General features: G+C 32.8%; 1 protein-coding gene across 1 annotated transcript in view; it reads right to left on the bottom strand.

The window, feature by feature from the left end:
- Positions 1-620: 620 nt before the first annotated feature.
- Positions 621-17,824, bottom strand: part of LOC120617489 (laminin subunit alpha-2-like) — a 230,348-nt gene continuing 213,144 nt past the window's right edge. The window contains exons 10-12 of the mRNA XM_039881118.1: positions 16,746-16,906; positions 3,444-3,584; positions 621-1,022 (exon numbers count right to left, since the gene is read on the bottom strand). Coding sequence (XP_039737052.1) covers positions 816-1,022; positions 3,444-3,584; positions 16,746-16,906 — 509 coding nt within the window. The 3' untranslated portion in view covers positions 621-815. The remainder of the gene's footprint in view (positions 1,023-3,443; positions 3,585-16,745; positions 16,907-17,824) is intronic.

Below are 17,824 nucleotides of genomic sequence, written 5' to 3'. Positions count from 1 at the left end.
AATAACATCAATTTGCTAGGAGATTTTTCTGTGTGTGATTAGATAATTTAACTATCAGCTGACAAGGTATTAACTTTCATATAACAAGCAAGTATTCATATCTAAAATTACTATACAAAATATTGTTTCCAACAAGTTATTAGGCGAAATAAAATAAAATAAAAGCCAAGACACCTATCTACATAGAGTTAATCCACAAAAGAAAAACGAAAAAAAGCACCTGTACTTCCGAGGCTGCTACATTTGTTTATCTGTGTATGTTTTTATATATGTGTGAGTGGGCTTTAAAACAAACATGTGCTTTCAATCTGGCACTTTTTTTAGGGTAGTTTTCTTTCTGAATTGTAGAGAATATGTTGTTTACATAAGTTTCATGGCAAGCATTAAATTAGTTATGCAATAAATTTCATTTAAAATTAACATTCATACAAAATAGAAAAAGTAACTCTTTTGAATATCAGCTTTGAAATGAAACAGAAACAGAAGAGGAAAATTTCAGGAAGTATTCCACTTTAGACAACTCTAGAAAAACAGCTGTTTTAAGTAAACATAACATACTTTTTCCCAATATCTATAATTTGTTCTACAAAACTATTCTAGAGCCTTCATTAATTGATTTGTTCATTCAAAAGTTTTACATAGAACATCAACTATGTAAGGTTATAAGCTAGGGATACCGTGTCACCATGGGACATGGGAAAAATGTCAACACAATCTGATTTAGTTGGTCCGGGCAATCCAACACAGTATGTACTAGATATTCTTATCCTTCATTAAACGAATACTAAATAAAACCTCTTCTCTTTATTGATCTGCTAAAGCAAGAAGCAAACACCATGCGGACTTACTTTGTTTCCCAGATACGAAGCTGGTGCACTCCAGTAGTAGCCCTGGGGTAGGGCTCTGCGGGCCTCCACACTGCTGATGCTGATCTGCTGAGGCGAATCTAAGTTTTCCTGCTGAGGAGCCACTCGAATGCGGCCTGAGATGTCAGTCAGATACCAACCACTCATGTCTAGTATCTTAAAGAAAACACACAATCATTGTTACTTAGGGAGGGGGCAGGAATCCATCCACTTCTTTCCTCTTTCAAATTCCTGTAGCATCCATTTATTTTTTTGGAAATTAAAAAACAAAAACTATAAAAGTTTACAAAAATATGAGAGTTGTGAAGTGAATATCACTAAACTTATCATTTGTACTCATTATAGGTGCCTATTATTTGTTTTTTTCTTGATGTTCCTAGGAGTTTGGATAGTACTTACTATATAATAATCTGTTTTTATTGATCCAATACTTTTATTAAATTATGATTCCAAATACCTCTTTCTTGAGACTAGAAATCCATTCAAAATTATACAATGATTATACTGCTATATTAATTACCACATAGTTGGACTTTGAATTTCATATTATTCACTTCACTAGAATTCTCTATTGTTTATGGTACAAAATATTTCAAAAGATGTTACCTTATGTATTTGTGGAGCAGAGAAAAAAAGAAATAAAATATGCAAGTGCCTGAAAAGTGGCTTTTTTTCATTTAGTATGTCCTCCCTTCCCACCTATTTAAATTTCTGCTTTGAGGTTTGAATCCACCAGTCTGTTGCTATGGCCACTGCTCACAATGCTGTACCTACTCTTCCTCAAGGGGTCAGAAGTGCTGTAGGAGCCTAGGTGCTCAGCCCAGAAAAGGAAGGAGCCTTAAAGGAAGACTTAGGGAAGCTATGATGATTTGCTTTTCTATCTTTATGCTCCAGCCTTGGGTAAGCATACGACTACAGTTTTAATTTAAACCATCAGGTCAGGACAAAACACTGGACACTGAGGTATGGAGCTACCACAGCTACCACTGGACCTGTGTGAGCTGCTTGGTATTGTGGACGATGGAAAGTAGAATTGTAATGGTGATTATATGTGGATAAAATATATATTTTTTAATTTCTTCATGTAGAGGTCATTTGATTTTGTATCAGCCAAAGCTATGGAACTGCTTTGAATCCCCTGGTCAAAAGAGAAAGAGAGACCAGATAAAAACTTACTGGCTAGCTAGACAATAAGCTATATATTACTTCCTTTTATTCCCTTTTTAATATCACCCTCCAGACATTCTAAGACAGGCCAATGAGACACAGAGGAAGTTCTTTCCAGAGGACTTACTGAAATGCAAATATCAGTAGACCTAGTTTCTTCAGACCAAGGCTGAGTGCCACCTCTAGTCCTTTGCTAACCATGAAATTTTGATATATTAATGGGGCTGTCTAGAAAAGGAGAAAGTTAGATTACATTTCCATTTGCTGTTGGTTCTCTGTTACCTGCTCCAAAGTAATACATTTGATAAAATATGTATAGATTCAAATTTAGACATGAGAGTACAATCAGAAACTACTTAGAATATTTTAGACTTGACTTAAAAGCAATGAAGGTAGAGAGAGAAATATATGATCATTGTGTTAAGGATCAGTCAGCTGATTAAAGCTGAAAAGAAGGAAGATAGTTTATTGAAATAGTTATCTTTATAAAACACAACTCTAATCATATCATTCCCCTGCTGAAATCCTTCGATGACTCTCAAAGTATAAGAATTCAACTTTTTAGCATACTCAACTCTGCATAGTATAGTTTTTCATTTCCTTTCTAGGCTTCTCTCTCTCTAACCTGTTTCCTGCTACTCTATACTCTTAAGAGCATCCACACAAGGTTATTTGAAATTCCCTGAAAACCTCATTTTCCTTTCATACCTCTTCAAATCACTATCTGCATAGAGTTCAAAAGGCAATGGGGAGTGATGGGGAGTGTGGTGGGCATTGGAGGAAGTAAGGTAAACATGTTTATGTTTATGTTTGTTTATGTTTATGTTTATGTTAGAGGAATAAAATTCCAGTAACTACTACATAGGTTCACAATTTAAAATTTTTCGAATCATCTAAGAATGAAGATATTGTTCAAATTTAATGGCCCTTTTTAACAATGAAACAACCCATGCACTATCAAAAAGTGACTAAATGTCAGCGGGTAATAGGTGTTATATATGGATATATAGATGAGTAAATTATTTTTCTGAACTTGTATACCAAAAAATAGTGAATGGAATATATAATTCTTAATATCACAATCTGATGCTTTCTATATTGAATTATTTGTCCTTGGGGTTAAAACATTCATTTCACTACTGCTTCACATATTAATCATGGACACGAAAAAGGCTAGAGTTTACCTCTTCTAAAAGGTTCCCCTCTACACTCTGTTAGAATAAAACCTAAAAGGCTTTGATCAAAGATACATAAACAGTATCTGAAAGAAAATTTCATCACTTCTTCCTGATAACTTTAAGTAGAAGCTCACTACAAGGAAAAAAAAAAACCATTAATTTCTTACAAAAGAACAACAAAGATAACAAGAAGGCTGATAGAACAGTATGCAGAATTAAGTCTGTTGCTTACACTGCCATAGGTCCAGTAGGAACTCTGACACCTGCTGGAAACCCCTGAACAGAAACACTCATCACAACCTTTATGATTATCCTCTTGCAAATTGAAGAAGCCAGATTTGCAGCGACTGCAGTCTCCTCCTTCAACATTCTCCTATAAATAAGAAAGGTGCGTTAGCAACAGAGAGGTACCCTTTAAAATTAAGAATAGTCTCTACCTGTTTAAGGAAAATAGAAACTATATATTCTTCATTTTATATCTCAAACACAAAGTAGAATGACATTTTTAACAATTTGCTCAAAGTCTCCTTTTTTATTAGCTATATCCTTTTTAACTGTGCTGATGGGATAGAATAACGGACACTGATCTACCGTAATAAAAGTTATAATTGTGATCTTCGTGTATGTCAAGAGTATGGAGTAAATGTTATGAAAATACGACAATAAATTAAACTAATTAAAATCAGTTTGGTTCACCATTCTATGTCACTGAAGTACATCCTCTTAGAACACATTAAAAAATAATAAAATTAAAGACATTAAACTAACGCATGGACGTATAACTAGAACATTGATATTACGCAGGTGGTGAAATACTTTTCACATTATATGTTAAAAATGCCTACATTGGAGGGAAGCTTAAGAACCTGGCAGGCAGAAAAACTGGGGCAAACAGTCGCAGTTTTTCCTTGCGGAGACTAAGTAGAAAAGGCGGAAAGTTTTCCCTGGTTAATTTTCACAGGGTTTCTTTTAACACAATGGGATAGCCAGTTAATCATACAATAATATTATAGAAAAAAATACTTCTCATTTGGTGATTGCTTTTCAGATTGGTTTAATTAATCCTATTCCAAGTATATCTGCGTATAGGTGGGCCAGAGAACACTGACTATATGATGAAAACCTAGGAAGTGTGTAATCTTTCAACTTAAAGAATGGTTAATCTAGACTAATAACTTCTAAATAAAGGCTCTTTGCTTTCCAGGAAACAGATTCTTAATATTCGTTGCACATGCATCTGCTCCACGTTTTTCCTCTTCCTTGAATTCCTTTATTACTTCAATTCTGAAACTTTCCTTTTCCATAGGTAACTTCTCTCTCAACTGTTTTCATAGTCCTTTATACACTGCTCTATTATGACCACAGAAAAAGCAAAGTTATTTATTCTAAAATTGTTCTCTCCAGCTACACACCATAATCTCTTCAGAGAAACTCTGTCTTACTTATCTTTATAGTATCAGGAAATGGCAGGGTTCCTGGCAGAATATTGAGCACTAGCTTAATAAAATTTTGTTAAGTTTAAAGGAATCTCTTAGTGGTCCTGTTTTTCATGCATAGTAAAATGTTGCGCACATAGTAGATATTTAATAAAAATATTTTTGAATAAATCAGGAATGGGCAGAAGATAGGAATGATAAAATCTGAGAACATCTGAGGAAAAATAAAAGAGGCAAGAACAGCTTGAAAAAATAGATAAATTTATACGGATAAACACATAAAAAGGTTCTCCTTGTATCTGACAGAAAAATTTATTTGAAATTAACTTTTTGACCCTTATTCTATGACCCACTTACAACCTCAACCACTTCTACATCACTGGAGCCTAAACAAAGTGGTGTTTCTAGGCCTGTTTTATGAGTCAAATTTAGTATCCTGATATGTACACAAATTGAATTATTGCCCTTGAAATTCTTGCTAATTTTTATTTCTAAGGTAGATTTCAGATATTTTAAAGTAATAGATGTCAGCGAAACTAATCAAACTAATTTTAGATTTATAGTGACAATCAAATCCCCAAAGCCCTGAAGTTGAAAGCATCTTCAGAAGGGTACACAGGCAGGGAAGATGAAACACATCTATGATTATAATTTAGCTTATTCCGTTGAGGACACAATACAGCTGTTCTGTACACTGTGTTCTTATGCTTTGGTCTAATCTACTTTTCATTTACTCTAATTTGAAAGCTTGTAATACCACTTTTCTGAGATTCAGACTGAGTTCAATCACCAGAAAATATTGGAGATTAGTTACATTTTCCCTTAGCCCAATTTTAGCTTGGCAATATGACCTTGAAAAAATTATGATTAAATAATTGCAATATTCAATTTCATCTAATAACCTGAAGCAACACATTAGGGTAAGAATTCTAGGGACCATAAAGATGAGATGGGTCAAGGTCTCTGTCTTTAAAAGCCAACAACTAGAGTTGGGTAAAAAGGTACATTTGCAATCAACTATAATGCAAGGTAGACTATAAATGGATCTGGAAATAAATTAAATTATGGGAACACAGAGGAGGAAGTTCTAATGCCTGCCATGAAGGCTTGAGGAGGCTTTACAATAGGAGTGGAATTTGACCAAAACCTTGAAATATAGTTTAAAAAATTTATCTTGTTGGCGGAAATAGAATGAGAGAGTATGTTAGCAAAGATACTGGGAACAAGAAATAATCTAAAGAGTAGAAAGAACATTTGTTCTTTCAAAACAAATGTAGTGAATATTTCCTATATGCTAGGGATTTCACTTGGTATTTGAGTTCCAGGGTCCCTAACCTTACATAATGAATCTTTAAGGCTACCCTAAGAGATATGGATCTTCCTCGTAGGGATTTTAAGTCATTAAAGATTATTCAGCAGGAGATAAAGCAACAAAACTATACCTGAGATGCATTAAATTGGTAGTAGCTGGTAAAATGTCTATAAAATGTGAGACACTATAACAAAGAAATCTTATATTACCATATGGTGCGATAAAGGGTTAATTCAAAGGGGTCAAGTAGTCAAACCCTGCACATTCCAAATTGAAAGACTGTCCCTTGACCAGCTCCTGGGAGATAACCTTTAGCCCTTGGAATATCCTGCCTGATAAGAGTGTCTTTGTATAACTGCCAGGGGGTCACATGAAATATTTTATGCAAACAATGTGATTTATGATAAATGCCTAGTTTTGTTCACCTGGAGTCCTTGGACACAGTTTGTATCAATTGTTATCAGTTTGTCCTCTGGGGGTTCTGGAAACTGAGTAGTTAACTTTAATCATATGAGTATTCTATATCTTCATGAATGACCCCCACCCCCCAAAAAAAAATCCTGTACAGCAGGACTTGGGTGAGTTTCCCTGGTTGGTGACACTTTATATGTGTTGTCATAGATTGCTGCTGAGAGAATTAAGCACTCTGTACTATTCTACCAGAGAGAATGACTGAGTTTGCACTTGCTCTCTCCTAGACTCTTTCCTATACACCTTTTGTTTTTGCTGATTTTAATCTCTATTCTTTAACTCTAATAAACCCTAACCATGAGTATAATAGCTTTTGAGAGTTCTGTGAGTCCTTCTAGTGTATCGTTGAAAATGAGTGTGGTCCTGGGAATCCCCAACACACCAGGGTAAAGATAATAAGATGTCTGCAACTATAAAAACAAGTTAGCCAAGTGGTAGTTCGCTTTGTTTATTGTGACAATCTTTCAGCCAAGCTATTTTAGACCGTTACAGGTGAGCAAGCTAATCTTATTCTACCTCCTCAAACCCACTTCACTTTAACCCTCTTTACAAGTAATTATCAACCCTTACAAGATTTGCATAGACCTTACATACCATTGAAAAGCATGTCAGTTTAAAGCCACAGCTCTAAGTTTCTAGACCCCTACTATTTTAGTCTTGAGTCTAAACCATACTTTTTTCTTTACTGAGTGGCAGCTCCTAATCAGATTAAGATAGATTCATTCAATTATAAAGTGCTTGGTTCTGATTTGTCTCAGCCTTTACAAATATTAAGCCAAACCTAAAGAGTAAATATGGTAGAATACCTCCTTATATAACTGTCCTTATGGCCTAAAGTGCCTTTTGAGGCTGGTAGAAAGATGAAAAATCAGGGAGAAAATCTGTTTAGCTCACTAGAACTCTGCTTTCTGGACATATCTCAACATGTATAGAATTAACGTTGTATGAGGTTCTATTTACTTCCTTTTGCAAACTCCCTTGAGAAAATATATATATATTTAAGTAATTTCTTATTTTGAGATTGTGTTTCCAAAATTTTCTTTGAAAAAAATTAGTTTTAAGACTGATTACTAGTGAACGTCACGGTTTGATATTTAATATATTTTAGAGTGACATATTCAAATACAGAAGCATAGTGTTCGGGTCTTTTATTGCACCTTCATAGAAACAAAGGTTTCTCACTTGCTATTAGTTTGCTAATATACATGATCTTGGCAGCCTGCCTCTCAATTCTTTTTATGGGTTCCTAGGTGGATAACTGTTTTTTCAAAACTTCTCTGTGACTCATCAACAACTGTCATCCAGGAAGCATCCCCTGATTGTATTCATGGAAGGTCCTCTTGATTCGAATGGTCCAGGACTTAAATTTTTTATTCTCAGCTTGAGAGTGAACCATCTCCTTTATGGGTAGATTCTATGAGCAATTTAATCCCTTTGCTATCAATATCAAATTATCAATAAATGCTCTGTGCATTTCTTCTCACTGTTCCTATATTCTCTATTATTATTCATTTATCAAATCATAGTTGAGCTACTAATATAAGGCATACAAGATGACAGAGAGAATATAAAAAGACCTTCAAGAGGCTATAGCAAAAAAAAAGTGTGGACAAATAAGAATAATACAAGGCAGAAGAAAGTCACTGCCCAAAGAGTGGCAATGAGCACATGCTCTGGGTCTAACACGAGATTCATCACCGGAATCCTCCATTCCTCTAAAGGAAAAATAAGACAAGAGCTATAAGGCTGAGAGAAGATGTATCCCAAGGTGGGATGATATGATCAAAATAGGCTGCTGCAGCACTGTTCTCTCTGGTTGGAATGTTTCCCAATGTAAGATGCCTACTAAAGGTCATTCATTAAAATAAATACAAACATACATACATACAGTAAAACCAATATTTTTCCTCTTTTCTTACCTTTATATTATAAGGGCTCCAAAGGCAAATATCTTATACCTTATCACCATCCAACTCAGTTTAAAAAGCATCGATATGAAAACAATTGATCCTAAATATAATAATGATGGTGAGAGTTTGCAGCTTCCAGCCCAAATGCCATTTAGTCATGAGATTTCTCTCTCCTTTATAGTTATTATTTTATCACTTCTTTGTACTGATTGACATTGAAAAGAGTTACAGTTGATCCTTGAACAACATGAGTTTGAACTGTGTAGGTCCATTTATATAAAGGTTTTTTTTTTTCAATAAATATACAATCAACCCTCCAGATCCCTGAGTTTTGCATCCTCAGATATAACCAACTGCAAATCGAAAACAATATTTTCGATCCGTGGTTGGGAATCCGCATATGTGAAGGGCTCACTGTATGCATTGTTCTACATCATTTTATATAAGGACTTGAGTGTCTGCGGGTTTTAGTATCTGCCAGGGTCCTGGACCAATCCCTTACAGATAACAAAGGGCAACTGTAGTTAAATTTTGTGGGAATCAAAGCTATATATAAGTTTTTCATCACATAGGGCTCAGTGCCTCTAGCCCCAAGAGTCAACTGTATTAACATATAATGTAATAAACTTTTTAAAAAGTTGTTTTAACTGCTTAACTAAAGAAAATGGGGTCTAATCTATTCTCTCAGCATTTCAAATGGGCAACTCCAGTCAATCCAGTAAATTTAATATTTTGTTTATTAAGATTTCGATGATAATTCTTTCTAATTTACAATTTAATGGTCATTTTTACAACTAAGCCTATGAAATAGGTAATTTCCAGAATCCTCTAGACTTCTACTCTAAAAGTTAGTATTCCCTTATATCACTATATTTTCTTAAAACCAAATATTCTACTTCCTTGATTTTTAAATCGTTATTATAGTTGGTTATAGTAACAAAAATTAAATAGGTACTAATAATATTTTTCCATTTTAAATAATTATCCATATAATATATATTTTTATTTGTTTGCATATTGTGATAATAAAAAGTGTCAGTTCACTTTAGACCTATGGTTCTCAACCTAGTTTTCATTATCACGCCCCTTAGAAGCCTCTTCCGTCATTTTTTTCATAATCATCTCCATCATGAAATTTTAATTCAATAGATATATTGTATGTACAGATGCACTGTGTGAATATGTTTGCCTTATATATAAAATGAAAATGATATTTTTGCCTCTCTAAGTCAATTTTCATTCCCTTAGGGGGAAATGCATGCTTTAGATACATATTTTGGTTGAATATATTTAGTGAAGTATCTAATTAGATATGTTGTGTTCTACTCTGTAACAAATGTATAAAACCTTCCCTTTTTTTATTCGGTACTCTTTTCCACTAAAAGCAAGGTCGAATCAGAAAAATCTTACTCGCTCTTGTTTTTTTTGTTTTTTGTCTTTCCCTTGCAGTCAGATACTGTTGGGTTGACATCAATTTTCCTTTTGCTATAGTTTCCTCGGTACAGTTTCTCTCTAGAGAAATAGTCACAATAGTTTCCCTGTATTCTTCCCCGTGAAGCTGCTTTCTTATAAATTAGGTACAACTTCAGCAGCACATGTTTAACTGTGATTGTTAGTCAACTGGGAATTCTATTGACAAAGTTACCAGGAATATCTCCAGTGACATTTAAGTAATTTTGTGATAATTGCTTCACGTATTTTGCAGTCTTGTTTTTGGGAGGGGTATTTTTAGTCAATTATATATTTTCCTCTGTTATGGACTTCATTCTAATGCATCCTAATATTAAGTTAACGAAAGAAGGATAATCAGCTACTAAGCAGTATTTGTTAGTATTTACTCTTTAGATATTCTTTTCAATATAAATAATAAATGGTTGATTAGGAAGAGAGAAGAAAATAAGTAAAAATTAGTTCGCACTTTTCACAGGCTTAGTTTTAATATAATATAATATAATAATATAATATAATAAAATAACATAATATTTTGAACTGTAGCTGTTGCAAGGACAGATTTCTACATGTGCTTTTAATGCTAAAAATCTTACATCTGTAACTTTAGTTTGGGATCAAATATATAAACTGAATGCCTTTTGTAGAAATGCTTAGGGTTCAAGACTGACAAGTTAATGAGGTGATCATTCCTGTGCATAAATGGAAAATAGGAGGGAAATAAAAGAAACTAGAATGTTAGCATACACCATAAAAATCTTATTAGGAGGAAGGGAATGGAAACTTATTTTTACTTGTAAAAAGCAATATTAATAAACAAAAAAGTATTTCAGAAGGCATTTATGGTTATACTTAAGTTTGATTTTGTACAAGGCTTCAACGTGATAATTACACCTATGGAGAGTTAGGCAGGAAAAGCATCATCATTTTCCAGATTAAGAAATATGAATCAGTTTAAATGACTATCAAACCTTCACAATTTTTAAATTTTCTTCCTTCTTTCTTTTTTTTATGTGTGTGTCACTGTGTTATCTTTTTATTGTTTAATGATGAAGAAAATACATAAGATCCATAGCATAACGGAATTGAGACAGATATTAAATAGGACTAGAAATTGTGAAAAATTAATAAAGGAAAAGAAAAAGGTGTTACAAGTGATTATGGCAGAAGAATGATTTATACTGGGGAATCCAAAACAGTTTTTCTGAGAAAGTGGAACTGAGACTTGAAAAATGCTTCACTAAGCAAAGGAAGAAGGCTAGAGGTGAGGTTTTCCCCACAGTTGGAATAAAATCCATAAAATCCCAGAGTTTGGTGATTCAAGGAATTTATAAGGCTGAATTACTAGGACTGAATCTCAAGAACATTATGGAGAGGTAAGTCAAGGTCAAATCACATATTCTTGTGTGCCAGTAAGGACTTAATGAAAAGTGCAATATAAAACCCAAAGCAAAGCAAGATAAAAAATAAAGACTGATTTCCAGTCTTTTACTTCATTATCTTTCTATTATAACACTTTGGTAAAAATAAAAGCACATGTTCCTACAGAAATCAAGGTCAATTTATATTATTTATCAGAGTCTGCAATCCAACTGACTTTTAATGGATAACATCACACCAAACTTCAAAATAGCCAATTTCTAGCACGTGGTACTTAAATACAAGTCAGAACAGCATTTACAGTCAATTGACTTGTCATTTACTTGAGATTGGCTTACCTCTTGTAATTCACAAGAAGCTATAAAAATTTCAAATATTTTAACAATGCATAAAAATTAGTAAATATTTTTGAGTCTTGAGCTAGCACTATTTTCATATTTTAAAATATAATTAAAATGATGTTCATTAATGTTATCGTCTAAACAAGGAAAAAACAGAAAATCTATGTGTTAAGGTGATAGTTGATATTGTATTAATTTCATATACTTTTCAAATTAGGAAATCTTTTTTTTCCATCAATTAAAGAAATTTCAGACTAGAAATTATTTTAAAACACTAGAAAAAATTTTCCCTGTGTGCTTCAGATATATATTCCTCCTCCTCCTCTCCTCCTCCTCCTCCTCCTCCTCCTCCCTCTCCTCCTCCTCCTCCTCCTCCTCCCTCTTCTTCTTCTTGTTATTTTTTATGCCTACAGCACCTGGTCTTCCTAGGTGGTCTCCTACCCAAGTACTGCTTAGCCAGACCCTGCTTAACTTCCAAGATCAGACATCAGACTTGTTCAGGGCGGCATGGTCGTAGACCATGGACTGTGACTCCACTGGGGCATGAACTCAGGACCTTCTGCACGCAAAACAAACATGCTAACCACTACACTATGAAACCATATCTCAGATATGTTTTTAAAGAAATAATATTTAAGCACATTTGAGTCGCCCTTCACTTTCATCCTGTTCCCTTCCCTTGTTCTCTAGAGGTAACTTCTATTCTGAAATTAGTACATATCAGTATATTTAAAAATTTAAAATGTATATACAATATGAAATTGTTTTATGCTTTCTCAACTTTACATAAATGAGAACATAATGGCTTTTGTTTTCTGAAGTTTCTAAAATTTATCAATTTTTGTATATGTGGACCTATTATACTCACTTGAACTGTTTCTCGTATGAGACTATATGAATATATTACACTTTATCTTATTGATTTTTGGATATTTAGATTTTTTTCTAGTATTCATTATAACAAGTAGGCCTTTGTTGAACATCTATTATATGCTTCTTTCTACATAGTGAATGAGTTTCTTTAGGGTAACTGTCTAGCATTTGGAGTTGGTGGCTGACAGAGCTTCAATATCTTAATGATACTAGATAATGCCATATTACCCACCTAAGGTTGTAGTATTAATTCATGCCAGTAACAGCAGTGATAAACATTTCCATTTCTCTAGATTTTTACCAGCACTTGGTATTATCAGCCATTTCCCCATTTAAAATTTATATTCATCAATAATCTTTTAAAAAATTATCTCCATTCTAAAATATTTATTTCTAGGTACCATATAGTTTTTGTTGCTATTCTAAATATTTAGTATTACATCTTCTACTTGGTTATCACTGGTATATAGAAATGCTATTGTTTTTTATAGATTGATTCTTGTATTATGCAATCCAGTAGAACTCTCTTCTGGGTTCAATATTCTTACTAAAGTATATGCACCATTAAGCAGTTTTTTCAATAAAGTGATGGTAAACAATAATAATAGTCTTATTTTTTTGCAGTTTTAATGTTTTTCTCTCTATCTTAACTAGTGGGCAGGTTTTCTACTGTGAGCACTGGTGATGGATTTCTTTTTTATCTTCTTCAAACTGAGAATGTATAATTTTCTTTAATTCTTGATAATTCTTTTCTCCATTATTTCTTGAATATTGTTTCTTCCCAATTCCATATATTCTCTTCTTTGGCAACTCCTGATAAACTTATGTTGAATTTGATCATTCTATCAACTATGCCATTCAGAATCTCATGTTTTTATTTCTTTAGCTTCCTATGCCAACTCGTAGATAATATCCTCATGTCTGTATTCCCAATTTTCTATCCAACAGTTTCTAACTCTCTTGTTCAACCTATTCTTTGAATTTTAAACTTCAATAAGTATATATACTTTTTATTTCTAGAAGTAAATTATATTGACTACTTTTCTAAATATGGAAATTATTCTTTTATTTTAATATAGTACCCTATGTTGTATTATTTTTTCCTAGTCTTTCTTTTACAATTTTATCTTCTAATCATGTTTTTACAATTACACACTTTTACATATTTTTATTTTGATGATATATATAAAATATGATTACATATTTTACATTTATATAATTTCTTTATCCTACTCTTTCTAGTTCTCACTGTACAAATATTCTGACTTTTGTAGCTTCTGATTTCCTTTTGTGCAGTGCACAACTTTATGGCGAGCTCATTGTCATCTGAGACTACACTTTCTTTCCTGTGGGAATACTATTTTCCTGACTTACTGAAGAATTCTAGCACATGAAGGAAGAATAAATCTGACCTCATTCCCATGTGGCACATAGATTTGGGAATTTGAGTCCTCTCAGTGCATTGATTTTTTTTTTTCCCCCTGCCTAGAGCCCCAAAGGAAAGAGAAAGTTTTCTCTCTGCCACTCCTGGCTTGCAGGTGGAATTTTCTAGCGCCTGTTTCACTGTTTTATTGTCCTGGGGTATTTCTAGAGTTCAAGTTTAAGTGAATTCGGTTCCAATTTCCCTTCACGAGTCCAAATCCTAATGTTAAATCCTAGAGGGGCCATTAAAACCCCAAACTTTAACCCTTGTCTTAGTATTAAATTACCCTTCATCCCAAACTCCATGAACTTAGTTGCTCAAATTTTCTCGAGCTTATGCATAGCTTAGATTTCTTTCTTTGGTGTAACATCTAAGAAATTCCCTTTATTTCCTGAGTCAACATGTTTACAAATTTATTTGTTTTGCTCAGCAGATTGTATTTAAAATGGCAGAAATGAGAAAAATGATGTCTACTTTTCTAAGTATGGCATTTTACCAGAACTTCACTTATTTAAAAGTTACAATAAATTTAGGCCCGAAGTGCTGCCTTAAAATGTCCACATATTTCAGTAAGCATTTTTTTCTATTAAACATTATGAAAAACTACTATATATTATACTGTGAGGGAATAAATGGACAAATGTTCACTGGTTCACACATATTTTAGAGATGAACATTTATATAGATATCATTTTATTTGAATTTAAGCCTGCAGTATCTTAACTTCTCAATGAAATTTTACTTATTAAATAGAATCTTGACTGATGTTGTTTTATATAATCATTTTACACTTATGTCAAATCATGTATTTTTGTGAAACAGAATGAGCTATCACATTTCACTCTACATTAATGTCTTTTCAGTATTTAAATTGTAAGAATATTTTGTTGAAACACTGAGTAATTATTATTCTTATAAACAAGAGGCTATAGGCAATTATGATACACTATATGCACATGTATTGTGATATAATTCTTTTCTTATATAATTCATGGTTTAAAATTATGTAGATATTTAATGAAACTTGTTTTTTCCTGCAAATTTTTATACTAAAAAATAGGTTATAAGAACTTATAATCCTCTGTTTAAAATACCACACAGTTGAAGACCAATTCTTTTTGATGTTAGTTACTTAATTTTTCCTTCTTTTTTATGATTTCTTAATTATTGTTCATTGTTGTGCTTTAATTGTATGTGTAGAGCGTCAAGTGTTTCTTAGGAGGTATTTTTTCTTATTATGATTGTAATCACTCTTGGGTAAAATACTAAAGTAGGCAGCAGGCAGTAGCCCAGGGACTTTTCTCCTCTGAGCTTTGTAATGGCTACAACTTTCTTGTTCTTGTCTTTTTAGTTATTGTTATGAAAAGAATGAACAAAATGAGGCCTGCCTCCTTAGCTCATTTGTTACTCTTTCCTTATAAATATCAGGAATCTCTACTGTATAAATGATAGGTATATGTAAACGTTCCCTTTCTTTTTTTTCCAGTGTGATTTTCTGTATTTTAGAAACTGGGGAAGTTACTCTTCCATTTTAAGCTCAGCTGGATCTGTCCCTTAAGAAAATGATAAAGTTTTGAGATTTCTGTGGAGTTTCAGAAAAGGAATAAGGCACACACAGGATGTGTTTTGGTAAACATTAGAGATTTACTAAGAGCCTATAGGATTCCCCAAAAAGACATAGGGGATGAAGAGGGGTCACCATCTCTCTTCCTACAGACTGCTGGGCAGTCTGGGTCTACTAGAGCAACTTTTCATTTCAGATAAGATTGAAATAAAATATAATAGATCTAAAAAATTAACTCTGTTGTAATACGTGACAACTCCTTAGCATAGGTTGTGGAATTATGTAGATGGGAGTTGATATAGCCCAAGATAAGTATCTAAATTACCCCTGATGTAACATATTTATTATATAACTATTACATTTAGCTTGATATTTTAGTCATTCTTGTTCCCAAAAATATACATTTAACATTAATACTTATGTTTACTCCTTGTATTATGGTTTACTGTTTGTACACACATGCACACACATATAACTGTAAACATATCATTTACACCACTTAGATAAACCTAATGAATTAATAAAGGAAAGATCTTAATAAGGTCCCATCTAAAATTGAAAACAAAGGGAAAAAAAGTAGAACAAAGGAAAAAAGTAACATTTATTTTTATATCAGTATGGCATGCTAAATTTCAATGGCTTGTTCATTCTCTCAGCTAATATAGCTTACACTGTCTGAGTCAAACGTTTTGGTAATGATTACTATAGTTATAGAAAATTAGTTTTATAATTTAAGACTTGTGCATGCCTCTATGTTTCCTCTATATGTATAAGCTGCAGGTGTAATTCATCTTTTGGTGTTAACATGGTGAGCTATTAGCTGAGCATGTACAACAAAGTTGCATTTCTGAAAGTATTTTTGGGAGGAAATAGTGTGCTTTTAATCAATTCCACTAGGCCTTACTATGATTTTCATAATTAAATGGAAGAGTTTAAATATGGTACTTTCAAACCTATCTGGATTCAAACTTCAGAAGACAATTTAAAAATCCAGAATGAAACCCTTCACAATTATTTTCAGAATTAGATACAAAGCTAGAGTAGATTTGAATGTACTGTAGTTTTAAAAATTGCTATTTTTGGTGCTATATATTTTTAAATTACATTAGATTAGTAATAGGAAAAAGAGTTTTTGCTATAAATGACACAGATTCTTAAGGTGACCTGTCCTCTGTGTATTTGCTGGTTTTTAGACAAATGGCAGGTGTCTTGCTGCAGTGAACCTGGTAGGCTTCTACAGACACTTATAAGAGTGCCACATATGGAATAGATAGTTGATATTTACTGGAGAAGTTGTAACAATTGCTTAATGCTGGTGACATATCAGAGTAGCCAAGAAAAATGACCTTCTGTCTTGACAGAATAAACAGTGTACCTTGCAGTTGCAAGGTCCCACACAAGGGTCCTCATTCGTGCTTCCTTCACCACTGCAGTTACAGGGGTTACAGTCTGGGTAGCCAGTGTAACCCCTGGCACACCGGTCACAGCTCACCCCGCTAAAGCCAGGTTTGCAATGACAGGATCCAGGTGCTAGACCTAAAGGAAGATGAGCCACATATCAACATTTTTAAGACAAATATGTAATTTAACTCGTAAGGTTTTAACTATAGTAGACTTTAAAAATCTATTTTCACACAAAAATTAGATTCATGATGTACATCACAAAAGAAAAGTTAGAACCAAAGAATATATAGAAGGTTTAATTAGCAGCTGGCTATGATTTGCATACATAGCAATTTCTAAGTACCTTTAAAAATATTAAGAATTTAAAAAAAAAAGATAAAATCTCAGTATCTACCAAGATTGATACTACAGAAAAAAACACTGCAATGATCAAGGAGGAATTTCCACAAGTCTGACTGATGACACTAGATTAAGAATAAGTATTATGTGCAAAGCTGTTGGCTTATAAAACATGATGGAAATGTGCCTTGGGAGTAAAACTATACTACTTAAAACAAAAATGTAAGTATAACATCACTTAGTACAACAAAGAAAATACTCAGAGCATTCATAAGAATGGATATTTTGGGGATAAGAAAATAGAAGAGGGAAATGAGAGTAGTTTAAATTTATTTTTTCTTTTTAAATAGAGAAATGCAAAAGACGTTTTTTCTTGTATTTGATTAGAAAAATAGAAAAAATGCAAGCATGAATGAATAAATACAAGTTATAGGCCTTCAAAATCTGCAAAGATATAAGAGCAAGTCAGTAAAATATAGTCCACTCAAAAACAAAAAAGAGAAAGTGTCAAACATACATATTAACTAAATATAAGTAAGTTCAATGGTCTCACTGTTTCTATTAAAAACATGTGCATGTAATGTTCACAAGAAATACATAAAATGAGAAATACTCAAAATAAAAGAATGTAAATATACATGAGGAAAGCACATAGAAAAATAAAAACTGTTGTAGTAATATTAATAAGGGCCAAAGTTAAATTCAATTAAA

This window comes from Pteropus medius, unplaced genomic scaffold (assembly GCF_902729225.1).
Source record: "Pteropus medius unplaced genomic scaffold, Ma_sr-lr_union100, whole genome shotgun sequence".
NCBI lineage: Eukaryota > Metazoa > Chordata > Mammalia > Chiroptera > Pteropodidae > Pteropus > Pteropus medius.
The sequence above is the reverse complement of the archived record's forward strand: the minus strand, read 5'-3'. Positions and strand labels throughout refer to the sequence as shown.